The following is a 26953-nucleotide window of genomic DNA, read 5'->3' on the forward strand; positions in this document are numbered from 1 at the left end:
CTCTAGCAGTGAGTTAAATTTGGTCTCAAATACGTGTTCCCTTTTTTTCAGTATACATGTACCTGACTTGACTAGTAAAACAATACAAGCTGTTACAAACTGTAACAAACTGCCTTGATTTGTAATATAACCATAGTGGATTTTTAGAAAATTCTAGAAACCCTGCTTTAGTAAGAAATTAGATAATGCTTATAGTACAAAAACAAAATGGAAGTATACCTGGCACTGTCCATGGCACTATCTAAAACTGCACTGTATCTTGGATTTGCAACATTTTCTCCTGTTACTTTTGTGGTTTCTGGAATAATTGCTGACACAATAATTTCTTCTTTAACTGTTTCTGTAAGTCACAGGGTTATGTATAAAAAACCTTTTGTCAAGAACACAGAACACCAAAACGAAAAATGTCATATAAATTTGCCTCTCACAACCAAAACCAAAAGGGGTTTACCCCCATTCCTACAACAATGTATAAATGCCCTCTTTATCTACTACTATACATGGTGATGTAATAACTACCAAATAAGACATGAAATCAGTTTAACATCAAGAGAATGAAAAATTAATGAATATGTACTGTAATATCTTTAAATTAACACTTAAAAATAATTAGCAATCTTTTCCCTTAAAGGGATACTCAGGTGAAATATGAGCCTTAATTATGTGTTGAAAAGATGCATATTTGGACCACCAACAGTATAATTAATTTTTTAAAAACCCTCAATTATTCCTGATAATTGGGGGCAGCCATCTTGGGGTTTTTTGGTCGACCCAGCATATAGTTCAGCTTGGCAAAAAGTGATGTCACTTCCAATACTGTGTAAACTATTTCTGTATGTCATGCAGAGTAAACAAACACAGTAATATAAGGCAAGCTAGGTGCTTCGCTTTAACAAGTCTAATTTGTAAACAAGCATAAATGCCTACAGAAGTTAATTTAATAAAGTATTTAATCAAACATATTTCAATGTGTTTTAACAAGATGAACAAACAGGGTTGTTCCTGTGATAAAAATCCAGAGAGAAAAAAATGCATACTTAGTAACTAGTATGTTCAAGTAAAAACAATGACCCACGATCACCATGTATGTCAAATGAGGTCATAATGATAATTTCCTTTTCTTATGAACTACTTGATTAGTCAGTTCTGTAATTTTAGATGGGACAGACTATACTTAAGCAATAGTTTTACAGAATTATTTATTGTCAAATAAAACCTGTCAGTTGTTTTTACTAGCATATGAGGCTAAACATGAATGTAATTTATTTACTAGATTCCATAACTGGATAGTTTATAATATACTGTTAAAGTAATACATTTATATACAGTGAAATTACACAAGTGAAGAAATCTACATGCAGTTCAAAATAGCTGATAATGTTCAATATCATTTTAAGGGTTATAAGTTATTTGTTGGAGTAAGTTTTAATTCCTGTGGAGCAATAAGGTGACATGGGTTGCAATCCATTAAATGCTAATAACAAAAGTGCCAACATAACCAAGTTAATAATAATCATATGAAGCACACGTGTAATAACAAGTGTAATGACGTAATAACATGACGTTGCTTCTCCATGCAGTCCTAGCTCAGACTGTGCATTTGAAATATGACGTCATTTCGTCATCTCCTTCTAGTTGTGGCTGAAACATTTTGAGTTGGGTTTTGTTATTCATAAGAAAACAATAATAAAATATGGATAATAAAGAAATTATTACACTCGTGTGTGATTCGTACTGATTTTACGAAACTCGTGTTAGGATTCATGCATTACCCTCGCTCTCGCTCAGGCAATACCAAAATCCTGACACTCGTTTCGTAAAATCAGTATGACACACAAGCTCGTATAATAATCTCTATATATCAACCATCACCACTGATCTGTTCTGTTGTTTAAAACATAAAAAATCACCACTGACCTGTTCTGTTAGTTAAAATATCAAAAATCACTACTGTCCTGTTCAGTTATTTAAAATATCAACCATCACTATTGTCCTATTCAGTCATTTAAAATATCAACCATCACTAATGTCCTGTTCAGTTAGTTAAAATATCAACCATCACTACTGTCCTGTTCAGTTATTTAAAATATCAACCATCACTATTGCTCTGTTCAGTTAGTTAAAATATTAACCATCACTATTGTCCTGTTGTTATTTAAAATATCAACCGTCACTACTGTCCTGTTCAGTTATTTAAAATATCAACCATCACTATTGTCCTATTCAGTCATTTAAAATATCAACCATCACTAATGTCCTGTTCAGTTAGTTAAAATATCAACCATCACTACTGTCCTGTTCAGTTATTTAAAATATCAACCATCACTATTGCTCTGTTCAGTTAGTTAAAATATTAACCATCACTATTGTCCTGTTGTTATTTAAAATATCAACCGTCACTACTGTCCTGTTCAGTTATTTAAAATATCAACCATCACTATTGACCATTTAAATTATACTGATGGAAAATAAAAACTCAAGGGTTTTTTTCAGTGGTAAATATTCCACATGTTTTATTGGTGATTATTTCATGGTTTGGATTTTTTGGTTACATGTGCATGTCTTCAATACTGAATAAATTTTGAGAAGTTTTGTTGTATTATCATAGACGGCATTTGCATGGATAATGTTGAAATGTAGGTACCCTACACCATTTCCTGATCCCAACCAATACAGTGTGTGCCACTTCGGGTTGCAGTTGCTGCTCTAACTCTCCTTACCATTTACCCAATCAAGTTGTTTGTGGTCCTTTGTGGGATGTTATTCCACTCATGAAGAAGGCCTGCGTGAGCTGAGCAACGTTGTTTAGGACGATGACGCAGTTCCTGACAGTCCTGTCCAGCTCATCCCACAAATGCTCGATTGGGTTCAATCTGAACTGTAGGGTTGCCAATCGAGCACTGGGGCATTGTTTTGGTTGAGGAAGTTAAGCAAACCCTCAAAATGTGCGATTTGGTGCATGTGCACGCAGCCATTGCAATTGACGTTGACATTGCCTGGGTGTAAGTTGCAGACCAATGTAGGGACGTGGTGTCCTTAAGTTGAACTCGTAACATTCATGGCATTTTGTTTTTCAATTGTGCTGAAATGAAATGTTGTGTACTCGATGTGTGCTATTCAAAACTTTGATTTTGTATGGTGTTCAAGTCCATAACATGTGGTAATGGCCCAGATGCACGTTTTCTTGACAAATCGGTAAAAAGCATGCAGCTTCACACATGCTCATGCTTGACCCAATTTTAATCAAAGATTCTTTAGACAGTACAATGTGGTAGCTATGTGTTAAATGTTACTACATTTGGTATACAGATAAAAAAGTTATATTACCAAAACTGAACTTGCGTTTATTTTTTCCATCAGTATATAAATAGACAGCACTGTCTACTTGGTTCAAATATCAACCATCACTATTGTCCTGTTCAGTTATTTAAAATATCAACAATCACTAGTTTACTGTTCTGTTAGTTAAAATATCAAAAATCACTATTGTCCTGTTCACTTATTTAAAATACCAACCATCACTAATGTCCTGTTCAGTTAGTTAAAATATCACCCATCATTAATGTCCTGTTTAGTTATTTAAAATATCAACCATCATTAATGTCCTGTTTAGTTATTTAAAATATCAACCATCATTAATGTCCTGTTTAGTTATTTAAAATATCAACCATCACTGTTGTCCTGTTCACTTATTTAAAGCATAGTTTTTTGCAAATAGTACATTTAATTCCTATTCAGTATTTGTTTCTTTACACTCACAAAAACAAACCCAAATCCCAACATAATTCACAAATAATCCTTAATCAAAAAGGCACAAAGTTTAATGATTTCAATTTGAAGCTGTTAATACACATATAGCTATATTTGCATATCTAATGATTAGGTTGTGTCTGCAGTTATATGTCTGGTGGGACTTCAGTTCCACATAATTTAGTACGGTCTGTATGAACATTTTTGATCCAATCTAGCGTAGTTTATGGTAAAAAGAGGGATTTTATAAACCAAATCACAACTTTTATACCTTTTCTAAAACTGCACTACTTTCCACTATCTAGGTATGGTCGTGAAAGTTCTCAATATGTCCAGTTCGCATTACGTATATCGATAGAGAATAAATGTACCTTTTACTGTCATTAAAATGTTGACAAAAAGGCATGTTATCTATGATTGCACAAACTATTACAGCATTATGCAAATTATGGAGAAAACAACATTATAGAAGCGTATATATAAAAACACAGAGTCGAATGATTAACTTGACCCTTGTATATGCATAAAACCATGTTGTGCAGTGCAATAAGGTAACAAAGAAGCAGTCTTCACCATCTGCTATGGACTTAGTCCATAAATTCTGATGCCAAGAGCTTGGATTGAAAATACAAATACAAAATGTATCATTGTGTACAAAGAAGAAAAACAAAATATCATATTACTATAGCAACCATTCCTCCTCCTTTATCTTTCTTCTCTAGCTTCTTTTCTTCTTTTCCCCCAAAATTTTCCAAAGAATGTGAAAATTCTAGAGAAACCATGTACATGGCATGATGACCAGTGTTCTCGCTGCTCCATTTAAGCAGGGCGGCCCGCCCTGCTATTGCATTTTGCCGCCCTCCTTTCACGTTCTCCGCCCTCCTTTATTTTCCAGCACCCTACTATATTTTCCAGCACCTATCTCCGCTATTTCCAAATGCACACTTTTTTCCCACACATAAAAAAACACTTCAATCAGTCTGCACACTGGACATCAAAGGAAACAAGCCGCGTTGTGTACGAAAAAGCAACTGACGAAACAGTTACGACAGTTACCGTAACATAATTTAATAGTATTTTTAACAGCCTCTATTTTGTCCCATACCTGTATCCATTTGTATGTTTAATACAAACAATAAAAGTTATATTTTATTTGAGCAATGAAAACATTTAAATTTTTAATGGATTCGGCAATCTCTGACTAAAAAAACCCCACTTATTTGGCGTCAAATTTGTCACGTGATCAGAACGGTCACTCTATCTTTTGTTTCCACTAACCGTCGTCTGATATTTTGTCCTCAGTTACAGATATAATTGATTGTAACTTACGATTTTTACTTTCTGTCATTTCTGTCATTCTGTTTATTCAGCAGTTCTTATAAAATATTGTAAACTTTTCATTTTGGGGGGATATCACCGCTTATAAAATCAACGGAAGTGGTAGTGTTTGGCATTAAAATCATTCATCTTGGGTGCCAAATAATATATACACCGCCACTACAAAAACGAAACTACTTTTTATCAGTTGGCGATAATATTTTATCACAGCGATCGATTCATTTGATGAAGATGGGAATAACAAAAAATGTTTTCAACATTAGGGGATCACACAAATGTCTTTTTTGTTTTTAGTATATCTTGAAATCTTTATTAAAATAATAATATTAAAACTTTGATCGGTCCAGCAAAACTGGAACTGCCAGTGAATATCAGACCGATAACATATCTTTGGTTCAATTAAAAGACGAGTCTGCTTGTATTTCAAATAAACATTTTGTAATCAAAATAAGGATTATGTCTTTCCACAAAGTCTATCAACACACAACAACATGGTAACCACCAAGCTCCCCCATTTTTTGTTTTGTTTTGTCTTTTTGCTTTTCGTTTTTTTTTTGAAGGGTGTGGTGCTGAGTGGCCGCCCTCCTTTAATTTTCACCCAGCGAGAACACTGATGACTATAAATAATATTTTGTAAAATCCTTGGAGAGGCCTTAATATTGGCATCAGCCTGTAATTGGCCAATCCCCAAACTGTATTATTATTACAGCAGTTGAAAATGTAATACACACATGCCAAACAGAAATTGCAGATGAAGGCAATTAAAAGAATTGACCAATTAACTAAGTAAACTATCATTTTATCATTTCAGTAGGTTTCAGAACTATATAGCAGGGGCAAAACATCATTGGACAGTTACTGTATTTCAATTTGTTTTGTAGCCAGTTTGACCATGGTGATTTACTTTGTATCAGAAAATAATGTATACTTATTTTTGGCTTATACTGGGATGGATAATATTACAGAACATTGTGACGCTGCCCATTTTATCGCAAAAATCAACATATTGGAATGTTCATTTCTTCAATTCTAAGACTAAACCCTGCCCAACACTAGTGCAGTGTGTCAACAGCGTGTCACCATCACTTTTTTCCAATCATTCAAAAAGCTATTTTCCTGCTTGCTGGTCCGACGCACACAAAAACACCCAAAGCCAAAACTAAATATTAACGGAAAAGGGTTAATCACAGAAATGCAGAAACATCCATGTATTTAGGACATTCAATCAATGGATTATATTAGACCTGGAAATGACCATCAATGTTTGGTCAGTGATAAGAAAAGTGATTGAAAATACCAGTGGTAGGTATACAGGTACCTAAAGCTGGTTACGTCCATAGGCCTAAGACATGTAGCAGTGTTATTTTCAAATACCATTCATTTTCTTTTTGTCTTTTATCTTTTTGATGCACATCTTTATTGATGCATCATTGCTGACGTGCTGTGTTAATGCTGGACGGGCTTAATTTAATACCTGAGTTGATGTGTGAAGTATTATGTAAGTACCTGCTCACAAGAGGGTGGATTCAGTGGCTGTGCCTGATATAAATAATAGCCATCACATTTTAACCTGCTCACAAGAGGGTGGATTCAGTGGCTGTGCCTGATATAAATAATAGCCATCACATTTTAACCTGCTCACAAGAGGGTGGATTCAGTGGCTGTGCCTGATATAAATAATAGCCATCACATTTTAACCTGCTCACAAGAGGGTGGATTCAGTGGCTGTGCCTGATATAAATAATAGCCATCACATTTTAACCTGCTCACAAGAGGGTGGATTCAGTGGCTGTGCCTGATATAAATAATAGCCATCACATTTTAACCGTTTTCTTAAATAAATACAATGAAACTCCTCTAAACCAAACACCCTTGGGACCGAATAAAATGTTCAGTTTAGACGGATGTTCGATTTACTGAGGTATTAAAAAATAGCTTTTGAATCAGTCCAATTTCCATATGTTATTAAACCTCTGTTAACTATAGGCCACATACACAAAAAACGGTCAGTCTCTGGTCAGACCAAAGTTCTGGAATTGATGAGATGCAGCTTTTCTTAAAGCATGGATTGCACAGAAAAGGTGGATATATTTAGGGTTTTTTACTTGCTTGATGCGTGGTGGGTCTGGGATCGATCCCTGTCAGTGGGCCCATCGAGATATTTTTCATTCCAGCCAGTGCACCATGACTGGTATATCGAAGGCCATGGTATGTACTATCCTGTCTGTGGGATTGTGCATATAAAAGATTTCTTGCTACTAATGGAAAAATGTAGCAGGTTTCCTCTCTAAGACCATACATTAAAAAAATACCAAATGTTTGACATCTAATAGCCAATGATTAATAAATCAATGTGCTTTAAATATTAAACAGTGTTAAACAAAACAAATTTTAAAAAATAATTTTAACTTTATCATCCAGTGACAATTCTACACAATGCTGTTTTACTGGATGTTCGAACGTTTGGATAATCAATATGGAAATGAAATGGTATTGACATATATCAACAAAGCATACCATGGAAAACAGACGCTGACTAATTATTTGGCTTAATAAACATTGTGAAACAGAAATTAGGAGAATGCAGTGAATTAAATTCATGGTTACTTTGTTCGTTATACATCTGTAAAATAATCAGATATAAACAGCAACAAATGTGTTATGAAGAGGTAATAATCTCATTCCCAATAAACACAACTATAGTGCACTGCATGTTTATTTCTGTTACAAATGTAAAGGTCTTAATTGAATGACAATCAAAATAACCAAACTCTCGGTATACTGTTCAACAGACACCCAGACACAATCTAAACATGCACATATCAACTGGTATTGTCAGTAAGACTGCCACTTTGCCAATTGATTGGTATGGTTGAGACAGGTGACACTCCATCAAAATATTTGACGGTTTGGTTATCAGAGGTAAAATTTCCATTGTATAAACATAACAGGATCAGATAATTGGTTTGGTATTGGTTTGGTCATTTCTGTGATTAAAGGAAACATGACACGAGACCATATTATAGCTCATTTTAAAAGAAAAATGATATAAAAATAATATACAAATAACTTTATAACAATAAAATACGTGTAGTTAACTTAAAATGAAGAAATTAAGCTAACCAGTATCAAAGTACGATTTATGCATATTTCTTCGTGAGCGTTCGGAAAAAAAGGGAAGTGACGTCAGAGCCGCTGTACTCTTCCATTGTTGTTAACTGTTTATATATGGAGTAAGGGGCTTACGATCTTTTCAGTCCAACAGTGCCGTACTTCGCGGCCTTCGGGTGTAAAAATAAACAGTTTAAACGATCGGGATTGTCTTTTTATGGTTTTCCAAAGGATTGTATCCGAAGAAAGACGCGTGTATTTTATCGCAAAAGAAAAGATTGGACACCAACACCGCATAGTACTTTGGTGTCCGCCTAATTACAGCCCGGAGCCCGAACGTTACCCGGAGACAAAAACAGTACTCGGTTGCGAATGCCGAGGTGTACATTGTACATATTTGGCACAAAGATACACCTCAGCATGATGTATTTATATATGTTAAAACAAAAATGTAGAATTTTTTATTTATTTATTTTTTTGGAAAAAAAAAGATTTTTCATGTTAGGGCCTACATAACAAAATCTGTATTCACCGTCCGAAGAAGGAAACGTCAATAAGTAATTAAATATGGCATATACAAACATGGGATTTGGCATGAGGATACATCTCAGTACGATGTATTTAAATATGTTTTTAAAAAACGTGTAGAAAACAATAATAATTTTAAATAATGTTTTTAATCTTCGGGCGGAATACGTTACAAAAACGTTCCTCATCGCCCGAAGCCCCAAAGCAACACGAAGTTCAATACAAAAAACCCCACTACTGTCGGTGTCGAAATAACTATTATGTTTCATCCATGGGCTGACTTGAGAATCGGAGTGTTGTTTTAGTTAATTGGTCCTTTCTTTCCGTGGCCTGCACATGTGATTCCTGATTGGCAGGTGTATATTGCAGGGTATCGACCAGGTAAGTGATTACCACGGTCTAGACATGCGTACAAAATACGTGCCCGTTTTTTTAAGATTACAGGGTATTGTGGCGTAACCTGTCGCGACTATAGTACAATGTTAATGGACATTATCAGCCGCCCTGCTTCATTACTGTAAATAATGCTGTAAAACCCTTGATTAAGTAGACTTTCCCATCTAAAATTACAAAACTGACCAATTACGTAGTACCAAAGAAAAGAAAATTATCACTTGGGTATCGTGAGTGGTCGTTTTTACTCTAACGCACCCTACCAATAGGCCTAATAATATGCTACTTTTTTTTTTATGAGAGAAAAATACTATAACCCCATTTCGTTCTATTGATGCAAATAGAAATATATTTAGTTTAAAAGTTGATTATACTCTCAAGTCATTTATGTTGTTTTACAAGCCAGGTTAACGAAAGTGAAGCGCCTTGTCGTAAATTAGAGCGTTTGTTTACACTGTGCATACAGATTTCATTATGTACAGCCCGAACATAAAAAATGCGATATTTAAAAAAAAAAAAAAAAAAAAAAAAAAAAAAAAAAAAAAAATATTTTGTCCTACATTTATATTTTTTTACATATTTAAATACATCATATCGAGGTGTATTTTTATGCTAAATATGAACAGTATACACCTCGGCATTAGCATCCGAGTTTTGGTTTTGTCTCCGGGTTACTTTCGGGCTCCGGGCTGTAAATTGGTCGACCGGTCTGGTCTGGCACCATCAGTTTCTCCACCCTCTGACTCGCTATCCGTTTTTTCTTCAGTATCACTGTTGTAAGTAAATGTGTGTCTTTCTTCATTTACTAACAGCTCATATTGATACGGCAAAACGTTTTGCGAACGAACACTCATTGTTTTGGTAAGCTGTGCAAGTCTTAGATTCTTTATGAGTGGTACGGACTAATGCTTTTAAGTGTAAGGCTTCAGATCAAGCGACGCGTCTCTGACGTCAGGGACCTCGTGATTGCCCTGCTCATTAAAGATCGGCAATTTCCGCTAAGAGCTCGTATCTGGGGTTCTTTTATGGAGATATTTTAAGTAATTAATTTTTTATAAAAAAATTTTTTTAGGTGATTCAATTTATAATTAATTGTACATGGTTGGTGCCAAATATGGTTTACGTGACATGTTTCCTTTAAAGCTGCATAAAATATGGGACTATGAAATAAGTTAAGTTTTGAGGGAATTCCAGTTTATGAGTGTCCGGTTTAGAGAAGTTTCACTGTATACCAATATACTTGTTGATATTAAACATCCAACAGCCTATGACTAATAAATCGATGTGCTCTAGTAGTGTCATTAAACAGAACAAACTTTTAAGTTTTTAAACAATGAAAAATTACACAATTTAATTTGGAACCATACATGTTTACTTGAATGAATCAGGTATTATTTCATATACATGTTGTCCATTTCCACAAAGGGAAGATGTTTTGTTTTGTTAAGTCTATGTTCTGTGGGGTTTGTTTCCAAAATATAAATTAAAAAAATAATGAAACTCGCTACCATTTCATATTATATTTTTGATCCCTCGTGAAATAATTTTCAGTCACCAACTAAAGTTTGGAACAAGTGAAACCTATTTAACTCAGGATATAACATGACTAAAGTTTGGAACAAGTGAAACCTATTTAACTCGGGATATAACATGACTAAAGTTTGGAACAAGTGAAACCTATTTAACTCAGGATATAAGATGACTAAAGTTTGGAACAAGTGAAACCTATTGAACTCAGGATATAACATGACAAGAAATGGAAGCTCATTTAACATCCTATTATCCTAAAGGGAAATATGTTAGTGAAGAAAATTAGTGTGAAAATTGTGACATTATAATTTGATCATGAACATACATGTAAACATTCATAATGATGATCAACAAACTGTAGCCTCTGCTTCTAGCGAAATGCTTGTAGATCCTCTCAAACCAGAGATTAAACAAAGTTATGAATTAAAACAATATCTAACTAATTTTCGCATTGATAATTTGCCCCCCTTGAAAGTATGAAAATTAAAAAAAAAAGTTTACTCACCATCCTTTTGTGTGGTCATTTCCTAAAAAAACAAAAAAACAAATTTTTTTTTTAGCATTTTATTACTAAATCGTCTAAGCTAGTACATAGATGCAAAATAGTAAATAACACATTGTAAAATATGAGAAGGAAAACACGTAAATGTTATGGAGAAAATACAAATATTACATTACAGTATTATCTACATGTTCAATTAAGGAATAATTTGGCATTTAAAATTTTAGTTTTCGTTAATTAGTTATGTTAATTACAAATAGCAAAAGCAGACATCCTGAAAATGTTCATGTTGAGTTGATCAAAACATAGATACATGTACTACATGTGTGTCAAATCCGAGTTGCATGCTTTGACAAGGAAATGTAGCTTTTTATAATGATCAATCAAATACACACACAATATATATATATCAGGGTTGGGGAAAAGTAATTTTCTCCCAGTCTGGGACCGATTTTTTTTTTTTAAATGTGCGTTTGCCGGTTCCCCTTTTGTCATTCTTGTCGGTCTGAAGCACCTGTCCATTTCTATTATTGGAACAAATTCCTATCATCAAGTGGACCGGCCTGCCCAGACATTGGTATCTCGTGCATGATTTAAAATAATAAATAAATACTGGTCAATATGGCTGGTGTTTCAAACGTTTGTGATTTTAAAGTCTGCCTAAGTATATCGCCAGTCACTGAAGTCTGACCAACAGTAGTGTCAATCCACTGCCACTAGGCTACACATTTGTCAAAGTCGCTGAGCCGGTCAATAGATTAAACAGACGTTTTACGACAGCACCATTCTTGGTGAGAGAGCCATCATCAAGGTATTACACTCCAATTAAAACAAAGGACCCAGAGTTTGCAACTGGTTACAATCAACACCTGTCAACACCTATGTATGGAGAGTGTCCTAGTCTGAAGCAAGAGGTTTTTGTGCAATACAAACTGCTTAAAATAACATAAAATATACTGAAATAATCTATAAATGTATTTATTGTATTTATTTTCGGCTAAGCCATTTTCTATCTTCCAATGTACGTGATCTATCCGTACCCTCAAACATAATTATATTACCAAATGTTCAATTAGCGATGTTGTAAATATAACAAGAAACAATATCATCCAGAATATACAGCGTAATGTTTGCTTATTTTAATCATCATGGTTATTAATTTCAACAGCATGTGTTCAACATGTGTGAAAGCATAACAAGCTACAGATTTTAAGTGAATTAAAATATTAGTCAATTTACAAATTGATTGAAAGTTTCAATAATTTTGTAAATTGACTGACTTTAGACATGGTAAAATATAGAAACACTATACAAGCACTAGTACCTAACAAGTTCAAAGTACTGGTGTGTGTTCTGCAAACCGATCTGTACTCTGTTAGTTTATTAAATATGGAAATGAAACTAAATCATACACATATGCAAGATGACAATGTTACTGATATTGTTTCATTACTTACAGCAAATGATGACTGGTAACCAAACTATCACAGATATTTAGTTTCCTGGGTTTCCCCCAATAAATCAATAAAGTAGTGCAGCTGCTGGACTGTTCCTGAATTTGCTGTTTCCAGTGTTTGCTAGTAATATTATTGATGCTGCATGCCAAGTAAAAAGGTCAAACTTGTGTGCAAGATATACATATAAATATACACTGCTGAACACAATGCTGCTGGCTGACAAAAATAACCTCAAGAGAAGAATCCTCAGCATGTATCATGTGTTAACACAGCCATGTCCTGCATCCCATGAAGAGTAGCTTTGTAGTTACTGTACAGAATGTGCTTTACATCACATAACATGGATTGTATCCTCATTGTAAGACAAATATTTTAATCTCTTGCATTACCTGTTTTGATTTTTTTGAAAAACACTTCCCCATCTTTTCTGTTTAGTTTTAAACACAGATTCAACCTTGATAGTTGAGATTTCATAAAATAGATGGTATATGTGTGAAAGTCAAGGCTGTTACTATGGCAACAGAGCTTTTGGCTATAGAACTGGGAATGTTCTCTACACTCATGTTAGTGGAACAAGTATCTCCTCTTATATATTATTGCAATACTGTTAGTACATTTGTTCTCAGCTGATTCATTCTGTTGTTAAATTTAATTCTCATTAATTAATTTTCTCAAAGTAAATATTTATACACTATTTCATTATTAAAACAAGTTTGAAAAACTCCCAAAATATCAAAATGTAATTACATCAATATATGGTTGACTTAAATTGAATTAAAAAAAAAATCAAAAAAAAAATAAAATATCTTTTTAACATTATCAATACAGTCAAACCTGTCCTTCTGGCCACCTGTAATAAGTGGTTACCTGCCTTAAATGGACACTTTTCCCCTACCAAATGATTTTCAATGTAAATGCTCTTGTAATAATTAAGCGGTCACCTGCCTAATGCAGCCAATGGTCACCTAAAATGGATCCCCAATCACTGAAATACCTGTATTAATTAAGTGATCAAAATAAATGTTTACTGTTATTTTCAACAGCAGCGACAAGGTGCAGCAAACAATCAATCTTCACACCTTCACGAATACTAGTAACCATTGATTCCCGACATCTCAACTGTGTATCATTTAAGAAAGTAGAACTCTGGAATGCATTTAAGCTAGTGCCTCCGGAAAAGTTATAAGCTTGACTTTTGATTCATCTACTATGAAAATACACTGCATGATGTAGTATTTAAATAATTAAAAGGAAAAAAATAAACAAACTTATTAAATTAATATATTCCAGTTACATTTCATTATTTCTGATGAAGGTGACATGTTGAAAGTTGATAAGTAGTAAACTATAGAGCACCCATCCATTAATTAGCACTACAGATAGGCGTGTATAGAAGATGGCCCAAAAGTGCTCTAAAAATGACAAAGTGGCAACATTGGACTACCAGCTCATTTGGGGCTATATGAAGGCATGGATCCTGACTACTGGTAAATATGAATCAAGCCCGGGCTCGGGAAAGACATGGCTGAACCTTTAATAAGACAGGGGCATGTTAATAGAGTTCAGGCTCAGGTAAATATGAGCTGTAGCAGATTGTCTGCTTGTAGTTGGTATACAATGCCTTGGCTGTTAATAAAACATTCATTTTGGAAACATTTCGTTATATTTTGATTCCTTATATAGTTTTAGGTTGTATATCTACCTAAAAATATACTTGTGTTAATTGTGTCGATATCTAGCTGCATATGCAAATAACTTTTTTTCAAATACTCCTACACAGAATTATACTCATTTTTTTGAGTAACTTAATGTCAAACACAACATTTATCAATAGCACAAAAAAATCCCTTTATGTGTACTATTGTTACCAACATTTTACTGCACAAACATAAAAACTAACTGATACAATTATTGTTTATATACTTAATTAGTCTTTAACTTGACTTGCCTTGACATGTGATTACCATTTTGACATGTGTATGAGTATTTAAGTAGTTGATGTCTGGAACTTCAGATTTTCAGTGGGGATAAAAGAAATCCATGTCAGTTATATTATGATGTTTTTTAGAAGACGTTTTTTTAGAAGTCAGATGTGTTATTAAGCCTAAATACAATGGATCAAGTTTAGTTTTATATATGGCAACACACATTGTCATTAGATTGCCCAGTAGCTTCAATTGTTTTTATGCTTAAAAGAAAACAAATTTGTGGGAGAAATGTCCTCCCTGCAGAAGAATGAAAGACTTGATCAAATACAGGGAGTCCAAACCCAGGAAGATTGACAGGTCTGACTTTGGTCTTTGCTCATTCTGAAGAGGTAAAACACACCCATCTGAATATTTAATTTGTGATGTTGGAACTACATGTATAGACGACTTAATTAGTACTTTTGTCCTTTAAGAGGAACTTAATTTTTAATGGAAATACAGTCGAACTTGTATATAACAACCACTCAAGGGACCAAAAGAAAGTGGCCGTTATGGACAGGTGGCCTTTATATAGAGGTCCTAAAATATTCAGTCGAGACCCTAACATATTTCACTATAAAATCTCATTATTAACCAATACCCCAATACTTTCTAGCACTTAAACGATCTTTCTCCGACTTCCTGATAACTTCTACTCTACAATTTTTCGGTGGCATTTTGTTTGACAGTTGGTTCATAAATAAATAACACAAAACTGAAATTTACATTTGTTTAATTTGGATTTATTACTCAGGTGACATGTTTAACTCATTATTAGTTTTATGTTGCCGCTAATCCATTGGTACGGTACTTGCATTGGGATTATGTCGCGACCTGCAAACAAAATAATTTTGGTAAACAAAGGTCGCGATTTACCCAAGCATACCATGATACCGGCTTAACTAAATTCATTAATGTTTGCCGCTTGGTGCAAACTGCTTGTGAACAACAATCATGATGATTGACGGTGGGGACTTCTCAGGCACCTTGGTTATAATTGCCTTTGATAATACCGCAACAATCAGATACCGTAATACATTCTGCTTTCATAGGCTACAGCCAATGGGAAGTCGCCTTGTTATTGAGTAACGATTCGAGCTGAACTATCGAATGCAAATTATGCAACCACCGAAACCGAACAGCTGTTGACATTTACCAAATTAACAAAAGGATTAAAATAATGCTTAGTATTAGTAAATGTATATTTGTTTACGACAATAACATCATATGATAACATCACAATAAGTTTTGTTTTTTTTTTGTCGAGTCAATCAAATAGCCAAACATTCCGGTCACGTGACACAACAATGGCGGCATTGCAGAAAACAATGGGATTTACTGGGAACTAAATCGTTGTAGTCATTTGTGGTGGGACGAATTTGATTTATTTTTTAAAATAATATTTTGGCCGCTAATATTTTGGCCGCTAAAGCAGGTTCTGAACTTATTTTTGCTGACAAATAGTGGCCGCTGGCCACTTCGGACAGGTGGCCGTTCTATAGAGGTCAAATAAAGAAAGAAACGTGTTGGGGGGGACTTCAGGGTGGCCGTTATGGGCAGGTGGCCGTTAGACCAAGTTCGACTGTATATGATTTTTACCTAAATTAAATGTTTGGTTATTTGAATTAATGTTTTTTCCCCATATAAAGGATTTCACTGCCATTAATAAAGATGTACATTGTATATTAAAAAAAAATACCAATCTTATTTATTACATGGTTACTTTCTACTGACATAAAAAAACCACTTTCATTCTGATAGATGCTCATCACGTGTTGGCGTTTATTAATTACACCAATGTATTGGGCATTTTCCCCATTATAATATGTGGCTCTCAATAACTTTATGATTTACAGTACTATAATCTAATGTGAAACTACAGTCTGTTCCACAGGAACGCCTTTTTTTACACTATGGAATTTACTACAAGTGATTTATTTCTGAGCCAATTGATTTGTAAATTGCACAAAAAAATAGTTGGGTTTTTTTGTTATTTCTAAAACGCTTTTACTTCTCTATTTATGTCAAACCAAACTGAAAGTATTTACAAACAGATTTTTATAGGATGATGGGACAAACTATAGGGGTGTTTTAAAAACATCTAGTTCTATTGAAAACAAGCCATGAAAGGTTCTACTTTCACTTAATACTTTGGGAGGGGTTGTAGTATTCATATTTATAGGTTATAAATAGGTTGATATATTGATATACTGTAAACTAGAAAACAAATGTGTACATATAAAATTGAACTTACCGATTTTTTCCCATACAAAGCAAAATCCAATGTATTAGCTATGTCATAGAACACCTCAGATTCATCTCGGTCACCAGCAATCTGCAAGTAGACATTTAATTTAACAGGCTGATCAAAAATACTGTGAAAACAATTGGTGTTTTAAAATGATGCATGTAAAGTGTCATTAAACATCTAAAAAAACAAAACAGAAATTGATGTATATTACAAAATGTTTTATTAAAAAAATCAATACAAAACATTGGTTTAGTTTTCAACATGGGCATCGATCCAGTTTTAAAATTTGGGGGTACTGATACAATTATATACAGAGAGTCAAAGACATATCTGAGTATTTGGAGCCCCTAGGCCACTAATATTTTTGCATCTCTCCCCCCATCCACTCATAGGCATCTGCAAGAATTTTTCAGAGGGGACAAGACATGTTGGCACTTAATATTAAATATAGCCATAGTCAGGCATATGCAGGCATGGTGAAAGTAAGTGAACATTTGTGAATGGGGCTGACGGCATGGTTGAGATTTTCTACTGCATGGGGCTCGGGGACATGCTACCCCAGGAGAATTGAAAGCTAGATGGTCTGAAATGCATTTACTTGCATTCTACAAATACTGACAAATGCAACATTTTAAAAATGCATTTTTCATGATGTATAACATTTGTATGCAAGTGCATACACTGAATATATAAAGACAACTAATTCATGAGTACCCAGTAACAAAGGATAGTGGGGATGCACAAATCGGTAGTCTACGTGCCCGGGACAACTACAAATGTTTTGCAGGCTACTATTCATTGTTAAACTGTTAAACTTTGATAATCTCAAAGACAGCTTTATCAATATCTGCAGGTTGTTTAATGCATTCAACATGAAATCGGGCTTTATCATTGTTCACTCCATCTAAAAACTTTTGAAGTAAATCTTCTCTCCGGGTGTTATACAATGTTTTGACTTTGTATATTTTGTGACTTGGATCGAGTCATATAATATCATCACACCTTTTCTTTGGCATACTTTCTGATAGTTTTGGGAGTACTTTTATGTAGGTTTGGTTTTTTGGTTTTTAATTTTAAAACTTATAATTCTACACTAAGCACTAACCTTTCTCAAAACTATTATTATGGCTTTTCTTGTTTAAATTATCAGTATCTTTGCCTTCTTTAAATAAGCTAACCAACTTTCCCTTTATTTTACCAAGTCATTAAATTTGGAAAAAACTGTCTACAACGTGAGAATCGAATCACTGGATGTTAGATAAAGTAACATCCAAGTGACATATATGTATTTGGGGATGTAGAAGGAATAGAAACAAAATTCATCACTGATACTGGAGCTGAAACAACCCTAATTTCAAAACATATTTATGAGAAAATTGATTCATTAGTTAAACTGAAGCTTGGGTCAGAAATAAAACTGCTACATGCTGGAGGAAACAAGCTGCAGAACTATGGTAGATGTGCCTTAACATTACACTTGAGAGCACTCAGTTTGCAAAGACAAGTTGTCATCACAGATATTACAGATGATGCTTTAATAGGCATGGATGTGTTGAAAGGAACAAGAGGGAAACCAGCTGATATTATCCTTAGTCAAGGGAAAATCATTTTAGATGGTGTCGAGATTCGATGCAATGAGACTGAGGAAGATACAAGTAAAATACAAGTAAAAGCAGTTGATAACTTTATAATAGAACCATACACAGAGAAACTGGTTGAAGCTTATTTTGATCCTAATTAATACAAGTGAAGAGGATCAAGAGACTTGTGAAATTATGATTGAGCCAACTGAACATTTTAAAGAAAACTACCCCTTAGTCATGGCTTCTAGTATAGCAGATATTAAGCAGTCAAGTACAGTACAGGTCAGAGTTATGAATCCATATCCAATGGCTGCAACAATCAGACAAAATACAGTAATAGGAATTGCAGAAGAAATCAACAATAACTCAATTATAAAGATCTTAACGGACTGTGAAAATGAGGTCGAAATAAACAATACAAACAGGGTAAGGTGATTAGCATTAGTAAATGAACAGTCCATCATAAAAGGAAACCAGTTCACTACAAAAGAAAGTCCATTTCTTATCAGGAATAATCACGAAAGAAACAAAGTGGCTAATAAAGGAAAAGGATGATAGAGAATTTAGAAAAGTAGCTGCTAACATTCCAGAACATTTGAGTACTCTGTTTCTCAATTCAATCAAGGGGAAGACAACTCCAATAAAAATAGAACCGGCCAAATTGTTAATAGAATATACGGATGTCTTTTCTAAAAATGAAAATGATCTGAGTAGAAAAGATCTGTCAACATGTCATAAATACTGCAAAACCAATCAAACAATCTTTTCGCAGAACACCTCTTGCTTTTGCAGAAAAGGAGGAAAAAGCTATTCAGAAACTTAAGAACCAAGGAAGGAAGGAAATGTTTTATTTAACGACACACTCAACACATTTTATTTACGGTTATATGGCATTGGACATATGGTTAAGGACCACACAGATATTGAGAGAGGAAACCCGCTGTCGCCACTTCATGGGCTACTCTTTTCGATTAGCAGCAAGGGATCTTTTATATGCACCATCCCATAGATGGGATAGCACATACCACGGCATTTGATGTACCAGTCATGGTGCATTGACTGGAGCGAGAAATAGCCCAATGGGCCCACTGATGGGAATCGATCCCAAACCGACCGCGCATCAAGGGAGTACTTTACCACCGGGCTACGTCCCACCCCGTAAGAAGCAAGGAGTAATAAGAGAAAGTAGTTCACCCTGGAGTTCACCAATTGTACTTGCAAGGAGTAATAAGAGAAAGTAGTTCACCCTGGAGTTCACCAATTGTACTTGCAAGGAGTAATAAGAGAAAGTAATTCACCCTGGAGTTCACCAATTGTACTTGCAAGGAGTAATAAGAGAAAGTAGTTCACCCTGGAGTTCACCAATTGTACTTGCAAGGAGTAATAAGAGAAAGTAGTTCACCCTGGAGTTCACCAATTGTACTTGCAAGGAGTAATAAGAGAAAGTAGTTCACCCTGGAGTTCACCAATTGTACTTGCAAGGAGTAATAAGAGAAAGTAGTTCACCCTGGAGTTCACCAATTGTACTTGTAAGGAGTAATAAGAGAAAGTAGTTCACCCTGGAGTTCACCAATTGTACTTGCAAGGAGTAATAAGAGAAAGTAGTTCACCCTGGAGTTCACCAATTGTACTTGCAAGGAGTAATAAGAGAAAGTAGTTCACCCTGGAGTTCACCAGTTGTACTTGCAAGGAGTAATAAGAGAAAGTAGTTCACCCTGGAGTTCACCAATTGTACTTGCAAGGAGTAATAAGAGAAAGTAGTTCACCCTGGAGTTCACCAATTGTACTTGCAAGGAGTAATAAGAGAAAGTAGTTCACCCTGGAGTTCACCAATTGTACTTGTAAGGAGTAATAAGAGAAAGTAGTTCACCCTGGAGTTCACCAATTGTACTTGTAAGGAGTAATAAGAGAAAGTAGTTCACCCTGGAGTTCACCAATTGTACTTGTAAGGAGTAATAAGAGAAAGTAGTTCACCCTGGAGTTCACCAATTGTACTTGTAAGGAGTAATAAGAGAAAGTAGTTCACCCTGGAGTTCACCAATTGTACTTGTATGGAAGAAATATGGCAGTGTACAAACATGCATAGACTACAGATGACTTAATGATATTACAGAAGCAGATGCATTCCCAACATCCAGAGTGGAAGAATGTCTAGACGTAGTTGCCGAGCTACAATTTTCAGCACACTTGATATGACTTCAAGTTACTATCAAATTCCATTGCGAGAGGAAGATATTCCTAAAATAGCTTTCCTTTCAGAACAAGGCTTGTTTGAATTTACAACCATGCAAATGGGATTGAAAACAGCAGGGGCAACCTTTCAACGGGTGTTTAAATTAGTGCATAAAGGGTTACAGAGGAATTGTTGCATCTTATACGTAGATGACTGCGTGGTCCCATCAGCTGATGAGAAACAACAGCTTGAAAGACTGAGGTGGATTTTTCGAGCCACTTAAAGAAGCAAATATGAAATTATGCCCAGACAAGTGTGAACTTATGAAAAAGGAAATTGTTTTCTTGGGACACAAAGTGACGCCAGAAGGCATATAAGCAGACCCAAATAAAGTGGCAAAAACTGTACAGTGGAGAGGAGCCAAAGAATGTTCAAGAGGTAAAGCAGTTTCTAGGGATATGTTCATATTACCGTCGGTTTATAAGATTTAAAAAAAAAGCAAAACCTTTAAATGACCTCACAAAAGATGAAGGTGAATTATTACGGACAGACAGCTGCCAGTAAGCATTTAATCAACTAAAAATAGCTTTAACGAGTCCTGAAGTAATGGCTAGTCCCACAAATGTTGGTACTTATATTCTAGACACAGATGCTTCTGATTTTGGAATAGGAGCAGTTCTTTCCCAAATCCAAAATGGACAAGTAAGAGTTATTAGTTATGCTAGTCGATCACTTAATAAAGCAGAAAGAAATTACTGCGTAACTGATACAGGGTTGGGTATGTACCACAAAAAACACACCATACCACGGTATACTGTGGTTTTTAAAAAAAATACTGTGGTATCTACCACGGTATACCACATTAGTAATGACATCATACTAATCACTGCGATTAAGTGATACAATAATGTCTCAACATACAATGTCATTTATGTGCCTTTGAACTTAGAGGCCAAACATATATGACATACTACAATAAAATACCAGTAGAGATTCTGACTGATTCAGTTTACAAATTACATTCTATTTTCCTCTAACATTGAGTAAGCATTAAGCAGGACTAAAAATCTCATTTAAAGAATAGCTAATACTCATAGGTATAACATAGTTGTAGAGCCTTGTTATCTTTTAAGACCTTATAATGTAAATGAAATAAACATAACAGATAAATGAATCGGATGTATTCTATAGTTATCACTTTAGTCGAACTTGAAGAATAATAAAAATGGCAAAGTTTAACGGATGTATTCTGTTATCACCATTTTAATTATACCTGTAGCTATTAACTACCAGTAACTTTTACATAGGGAGCGGGACATAGCCCAGTCGTCAAGCATTTGCTTGATGTGCGGCCCATTGGGCTATTTCTCGCTCCAGCCACTGCACCACAACTGGTATATCAAAGGCCGTGGTATGTGTTATTCTGCCTGTGGGATGGTACATATAAAAAATCCCTTGCTGCTAATCAAAAAGAGTAGCCCATGAAGTGGTGGCAATGGGTTTTCTCTCTTTCTATATCTGTGTAGTCCTTAACCATATGTCCAATGCCATATAACCATAAATAAAATGTGTTGAGTGCGTCGTTAAATAAAACATTTCCTTCCCTTTACTTAGCTACTTTTATTTCAGTTGATGACCCAGGAAAACAGGTCCCTTTATGTTTTCAGTTTGCTACAATGTATTATTGTTCAAGTTAGCTAAGTTAAATCATCTTAACATCAATCTAGTTTCAAGAATAAACAAACTCCATAAACCTATGAATGTCTAAATAAATCATGTAGTGTGTCAATTCAAGCCATTCTTATCTGGATTACTGAATTTATTTTATGTTAGAAACATCAGTGTATTAGTGATTAATATGTGAAATATTTGTTATCACGAACTCAAATATTATCAATGTAATGGTATTTAATTTAATGTCAAATACAGGATTATTGTTATATTAGAGAGGGAATCTTTGCTTACCCGGAGGTAGGCAGAACTTTTGTGTATTTGTTATCTCTGATTGAGAGAGAGATTGTAACTGTCCAGATGTCCATCTAGCTCCAGAACAAGAGAACAGGTCTTGTCGGGCTAATTACATTGGTGGAAGAATTACTTGAGAACAGGTCCAACCAAACCATCACTGCCTACAGAGTGACAATTGGACATTTGGGGCATACGTTTTAAGCTAGGTTTACTAACACACGTATTTCAAATCAATTTATAATCATTATTGTGTGTTTTCATCTGGCTATTTTTAACTCATCTGTCAGAATTTTTATTCACCTTTGGTGAGCACTTTCTGCACCTCTGCACTATAAAGACAACACTAATTATTGCTTCATTATATTGTATACTTATAGCAAACTAGCAACACTGTTTAAATGATGTATAATGGTATAAAAATGTAATTCAATAACAGATTGAAAACAAAAAAGAAGTTTTGTTTAACAACATCACTAGAGCACGTTGATTAATTAATCATCGGCTATTGTATGTCAAACATTTGGTAATTATGATTCTTAGTCATCAGAGGAAACCCGCTACATTTTGTCTAATGCAGCAAGGGATCTTTTATATGCACTTTTCCACAGACAGGAAAGCAAATACCACGGCCTTTGACCAGTTGTCTTGCACTAGTTGGAATGAGAAAAACCACAAGTTGAATTGATCCACCGAGGTTGTTTAATCCTGCGATGCAAGCACCTCAAGCGAGCACTCAACCGACTGAGCTAAATCACACGCCTAACAGATTGACAACAAAAGGTTGTTCATAAAATTTATCCCAACCTTTGTTTGTTTTCTGGGGTGTTTTTGTTTTGTTGTTGTTGTTGTTGTTTTGTTTATATATTTTTGCTAAGGAAGATGAATGGAATCAATTTATGGTATATATATATATATACTATATTACCCACAAAAGAAAAGACAAAAATCAATCATTCAAATTTACGAATAATAAATTAGAGCTATGGCTTTAAAATCTTTTGACCCACTAAAACATTAACACTGTCAGTATCCAACACAGACTCAAAATTATGTTCTCGTAATGCCATAAAAACAAACAAGTGCCCAACCCATCAAAATCATGGCTAGGACACTCATCATGCAGCAAGTATAAGCAAAAGCAATGCATTTTTCTGTTAGTTATTTTCTGTTTATTACATGTTAATGATGAAATGGTAGTTCGATTATATTTTAATTGATGGAAATACTATTTTAAACCTCTTTACCCACCTTTTGTTTTCAAACAGAGACAACTCTCATCATTATTAAATGTTCACATATATATCTGAGCCAAAATATGAAGGCACTGTACTTTCATGACCACTGTTTATCAAAATATGCCAAAATATTGTTTTGTTATTTCACCCCATATCACCAGTGCAGTTAAATTTACCACAAAAAGAAATAATTATCCAATTCTAATGAACAAATGTACAAGATTATGATAGAAAGCAAGTTAATGTATGATGTTGTAATGTAAGTGAAGACAGAACCATCATTTCAGTAACTACACATGTTTAAAACTCACCACAACAAGTTATTGTATGATGTTGAAGCATAGGTGAAGACAGAACCATCATTTCAGTAACTACACATGTTTAAAACTCACCACAACAAGTTATTGTATGATGTTCAAGTGTAAGTGAAGACAGAACCATCCTATGTTTAAAACTCACCACAACAAGTTATTGTATGATGTTGAAGCATAGGTGAAGACAGAACCATCATTTCAGTAACTACACATGTTTAAAACTCACCACAACAAGTTATTGTATGATGTTCAAGTGTAAGTGAAGACAGAACCATCCTATGTTTAAAACTCACCACAACAAGTTATTGTATGATCTTGAAGTGTAAGTGAAGACAGAACCATCCTATGTTTAAAACTCACCATAACAAGTTATTGTATGATGTTGAAGCATAGGTGAAGACAGAACCATCATTTCAGTAACTACACATGTTTAAAACTCACCACAACAAGTTATTGTATGATGTTCAAGTGTAAGTGAAGACAGAACCATCCTATGTTTAAAACTCACCACAACAAGTTATTGTAAGATCTTGAAGTGTAAGTGAAGACAGAACCATCCTATGTTTAAAACTCACCACAACAAGTTATTGTATGATGTTGAAGTGTAAGTGAAGACAGAACCATCCTATGTTTAAAACTCACCACAACAAGTTATTGTATGATGTTGAAGCATAGGTGAAGACAGAACCATCATTTCAGTAACTACACATGTTTAAAACTCACCACAACAAGTTATTGTATGATGTTCAAGTGTAAGTGAAGACAGAACCATTCTATGTTTAAAACTCACCACAACAAGTTATTGTATGATGTTCAAGTGTAAGTGAAGACAGAACCATCCTATGTTTAAAACTCACCACAACAAGTTATTGTATGATGTTGAAGTGTAAGTGAAGACAGAACCATCCTATGTTTAAAACTCACCACAACAAGTTATTGTATGATCTTGAAGTGTAAGTGAAGACAGAACCATCCTATGTTTAAAACTCACCACAACAAATTATTGTATGATGTTGAAGTGTAAGTGAAGACAGAACCATCTTATGTTTAAAACTCACCACAACAAGTTATTGTATGATGTTGAAGCATAGGTGAAGACAGAACCATTCTATGTTTAAAACTCACCATAACAAGTTATTGTATGATGTTCAAGTGTAAGTGAAGACAGAACCATCCTATGTTTAAAACTCACCACAACAAGTTATTGTATGATGTTGAAGTGTAAGTGAAGACAGAACCATCCTATGTTTAAAACTCACCACAACAAGTTATTGTATGATGTTGAAGTGTAAGTGAAGGCAGAACCATCCTATGTTTAAAACTCACCACAACAAGTTATTGTATGATGTTGAAGCATAAGTGAAGACAGAACCATCCTATGTTTAAAACTCACCACAACAAGCTGTTCTTGATCATCATAGTGCTTGAGAATGGGAAGCGTGTGTTCACTGAAGAGACTCAACCTCTTGGCAATAGCCGCATCATTGTCATCAATCCTGCCACTCTGTGCACTGCGGTCAACAAGTCTCTGCTTTAGATAGTACTCCTCACAGTCCAGCAAAATCACAAAGCTGACACCACCAATCTGAAATAGTAAATCTTATAACATTATCACAGGTAAATATAGATATATAACTTAAACTTTAATAACTTCAAATTGAAGGGTGCACAGAAATAATTTGAGCTTTAGGAAGTTTTATATGGACACAAACCATGTAAACTGGATGCCTCCATTCATACTGTGAGAAATGTAGCATCCTTTAGTGAATACTGTACCAAGAAGTAAATAACAACAACAACACAATTAATCCAAATGAATTTTACAAACATATGCACATGTATTAATTGACAGATACAATAAAAACATACATATATAAATATTAAGTGGAAGTAAATGATTGAGTGGATACATTTGATAGATTTCAACACCACTACATTTGTAAATGCAGTCTTGTTTAACATATTTTGAAATAGCTTTTATCTAATAGCCACTGATGTAGTCTTCTCTACTTAATCTATTGTGTATTAAAGCTGAAATAGTGATATACTTTTTAATCTAGTTATTTCATTATTATACTAGAGTCATGTTCTTCACAAATTCTTATCAACAAAGTGTGCAACTTAACATAAACTGTTATAACTATTGTTCAGTGCAATCAGAAACTATGTGTGTTTCCAAGCTAGATAAAAGAAAAACTGTTCATCAATGATTTCAATAAAATTATTTTATTTTATATTTTATTTCACTTCAAATTAATGTCATTGAAATTTAAATTCAATGTAAGTTTAAATAGCCAATTAGCATTCATTACAGTTTGTAAATGTTAACGGCTAATGGTATTAATCACATAGCTTTAGGATAGAAGCTGCAACAGTAGCTGCAAGAAGGGGGTTACCCATGGAAACAATAAAGTTGTGGGGCCGTTGGCATTCAGGTGCTTACAGCAGATATATGGGTGGGAATCCAGGCATAAAACAGGCCATGTGGAAGTAACCTCGGGTTGCAGGATGCAGGTATTAGGGTAAAATGGTATGGTAATCAGGAAATGAGATGGTTGCAGCTAGATAATTTTGAATATCTTGAATAAGCACTTTATTCTTAGTTGTCCCATGTCATTTGATCCCAATTGCAATATCAACCCCCACCTAATTCCATGATATTGCAACTGGGGTCAAATGACATGTTGACGACTAAGAATAAGGTGCTTATCCAAGGTATCACCTGCTCAAGTTCTGTGGCTGAGATCGCTACTCCCCTCTGTGAGGATCATTTGGTCGAACATGCTGCCCCGCCTCTACTGGCATGGTGAGGACCATCCAAAGCAGGTGGACAGGGCTCGGAAAAGGGTGAAC

The 26953-nt window shown here is 34.5% G+C and overlaps 1 protein-coding gene across 2 annotated transcripts in view; it reads right to left on the reverse strand.

Moving 5' to 3' along the window:
* The window catches only part of LOC121382727 (adenylate kinase isoenzyme 5-like), a 121173-nt gene that overhangs the window by 75460 nt on the left and 18760 nt on the right, over positions 1-26953 (reverse strand). For both annotated transcript variants that reach the window (XM_041512281.1, XM_041512280.1), the window contains exons 6-8: positions 25494-25685; positions 16831-16911; positions 11156-11177 (exon numbers count right to left, since the gene is read on the reverse strand). In XM_041512281.1, the coding sequence (XP_041368215.1) occupies positions 11156-11177; positions 16831-16911; positions 25494-25685 (295 nt within the window). The remainder of the gene's footprint in view (positions 1-11155; positions 11178-16830; positions 16912-25493; positions 25686-26953) is intronic.

This window comes from Gigantopelta aegis, chromosome 10 (genome assembly GCF_016097555.1).
Source record: "Gigantopelta aegis isolate Gae_Host chromosome 10, Gae_host_genome, whole genome shotgun sequence".
Lineage (NCBI taxonomy): Eukaryota > Metazoa > Mollusca > Gastropoda > Neomphalida > Peltospiridae > Gigantopelta > Gigantopelta aegis.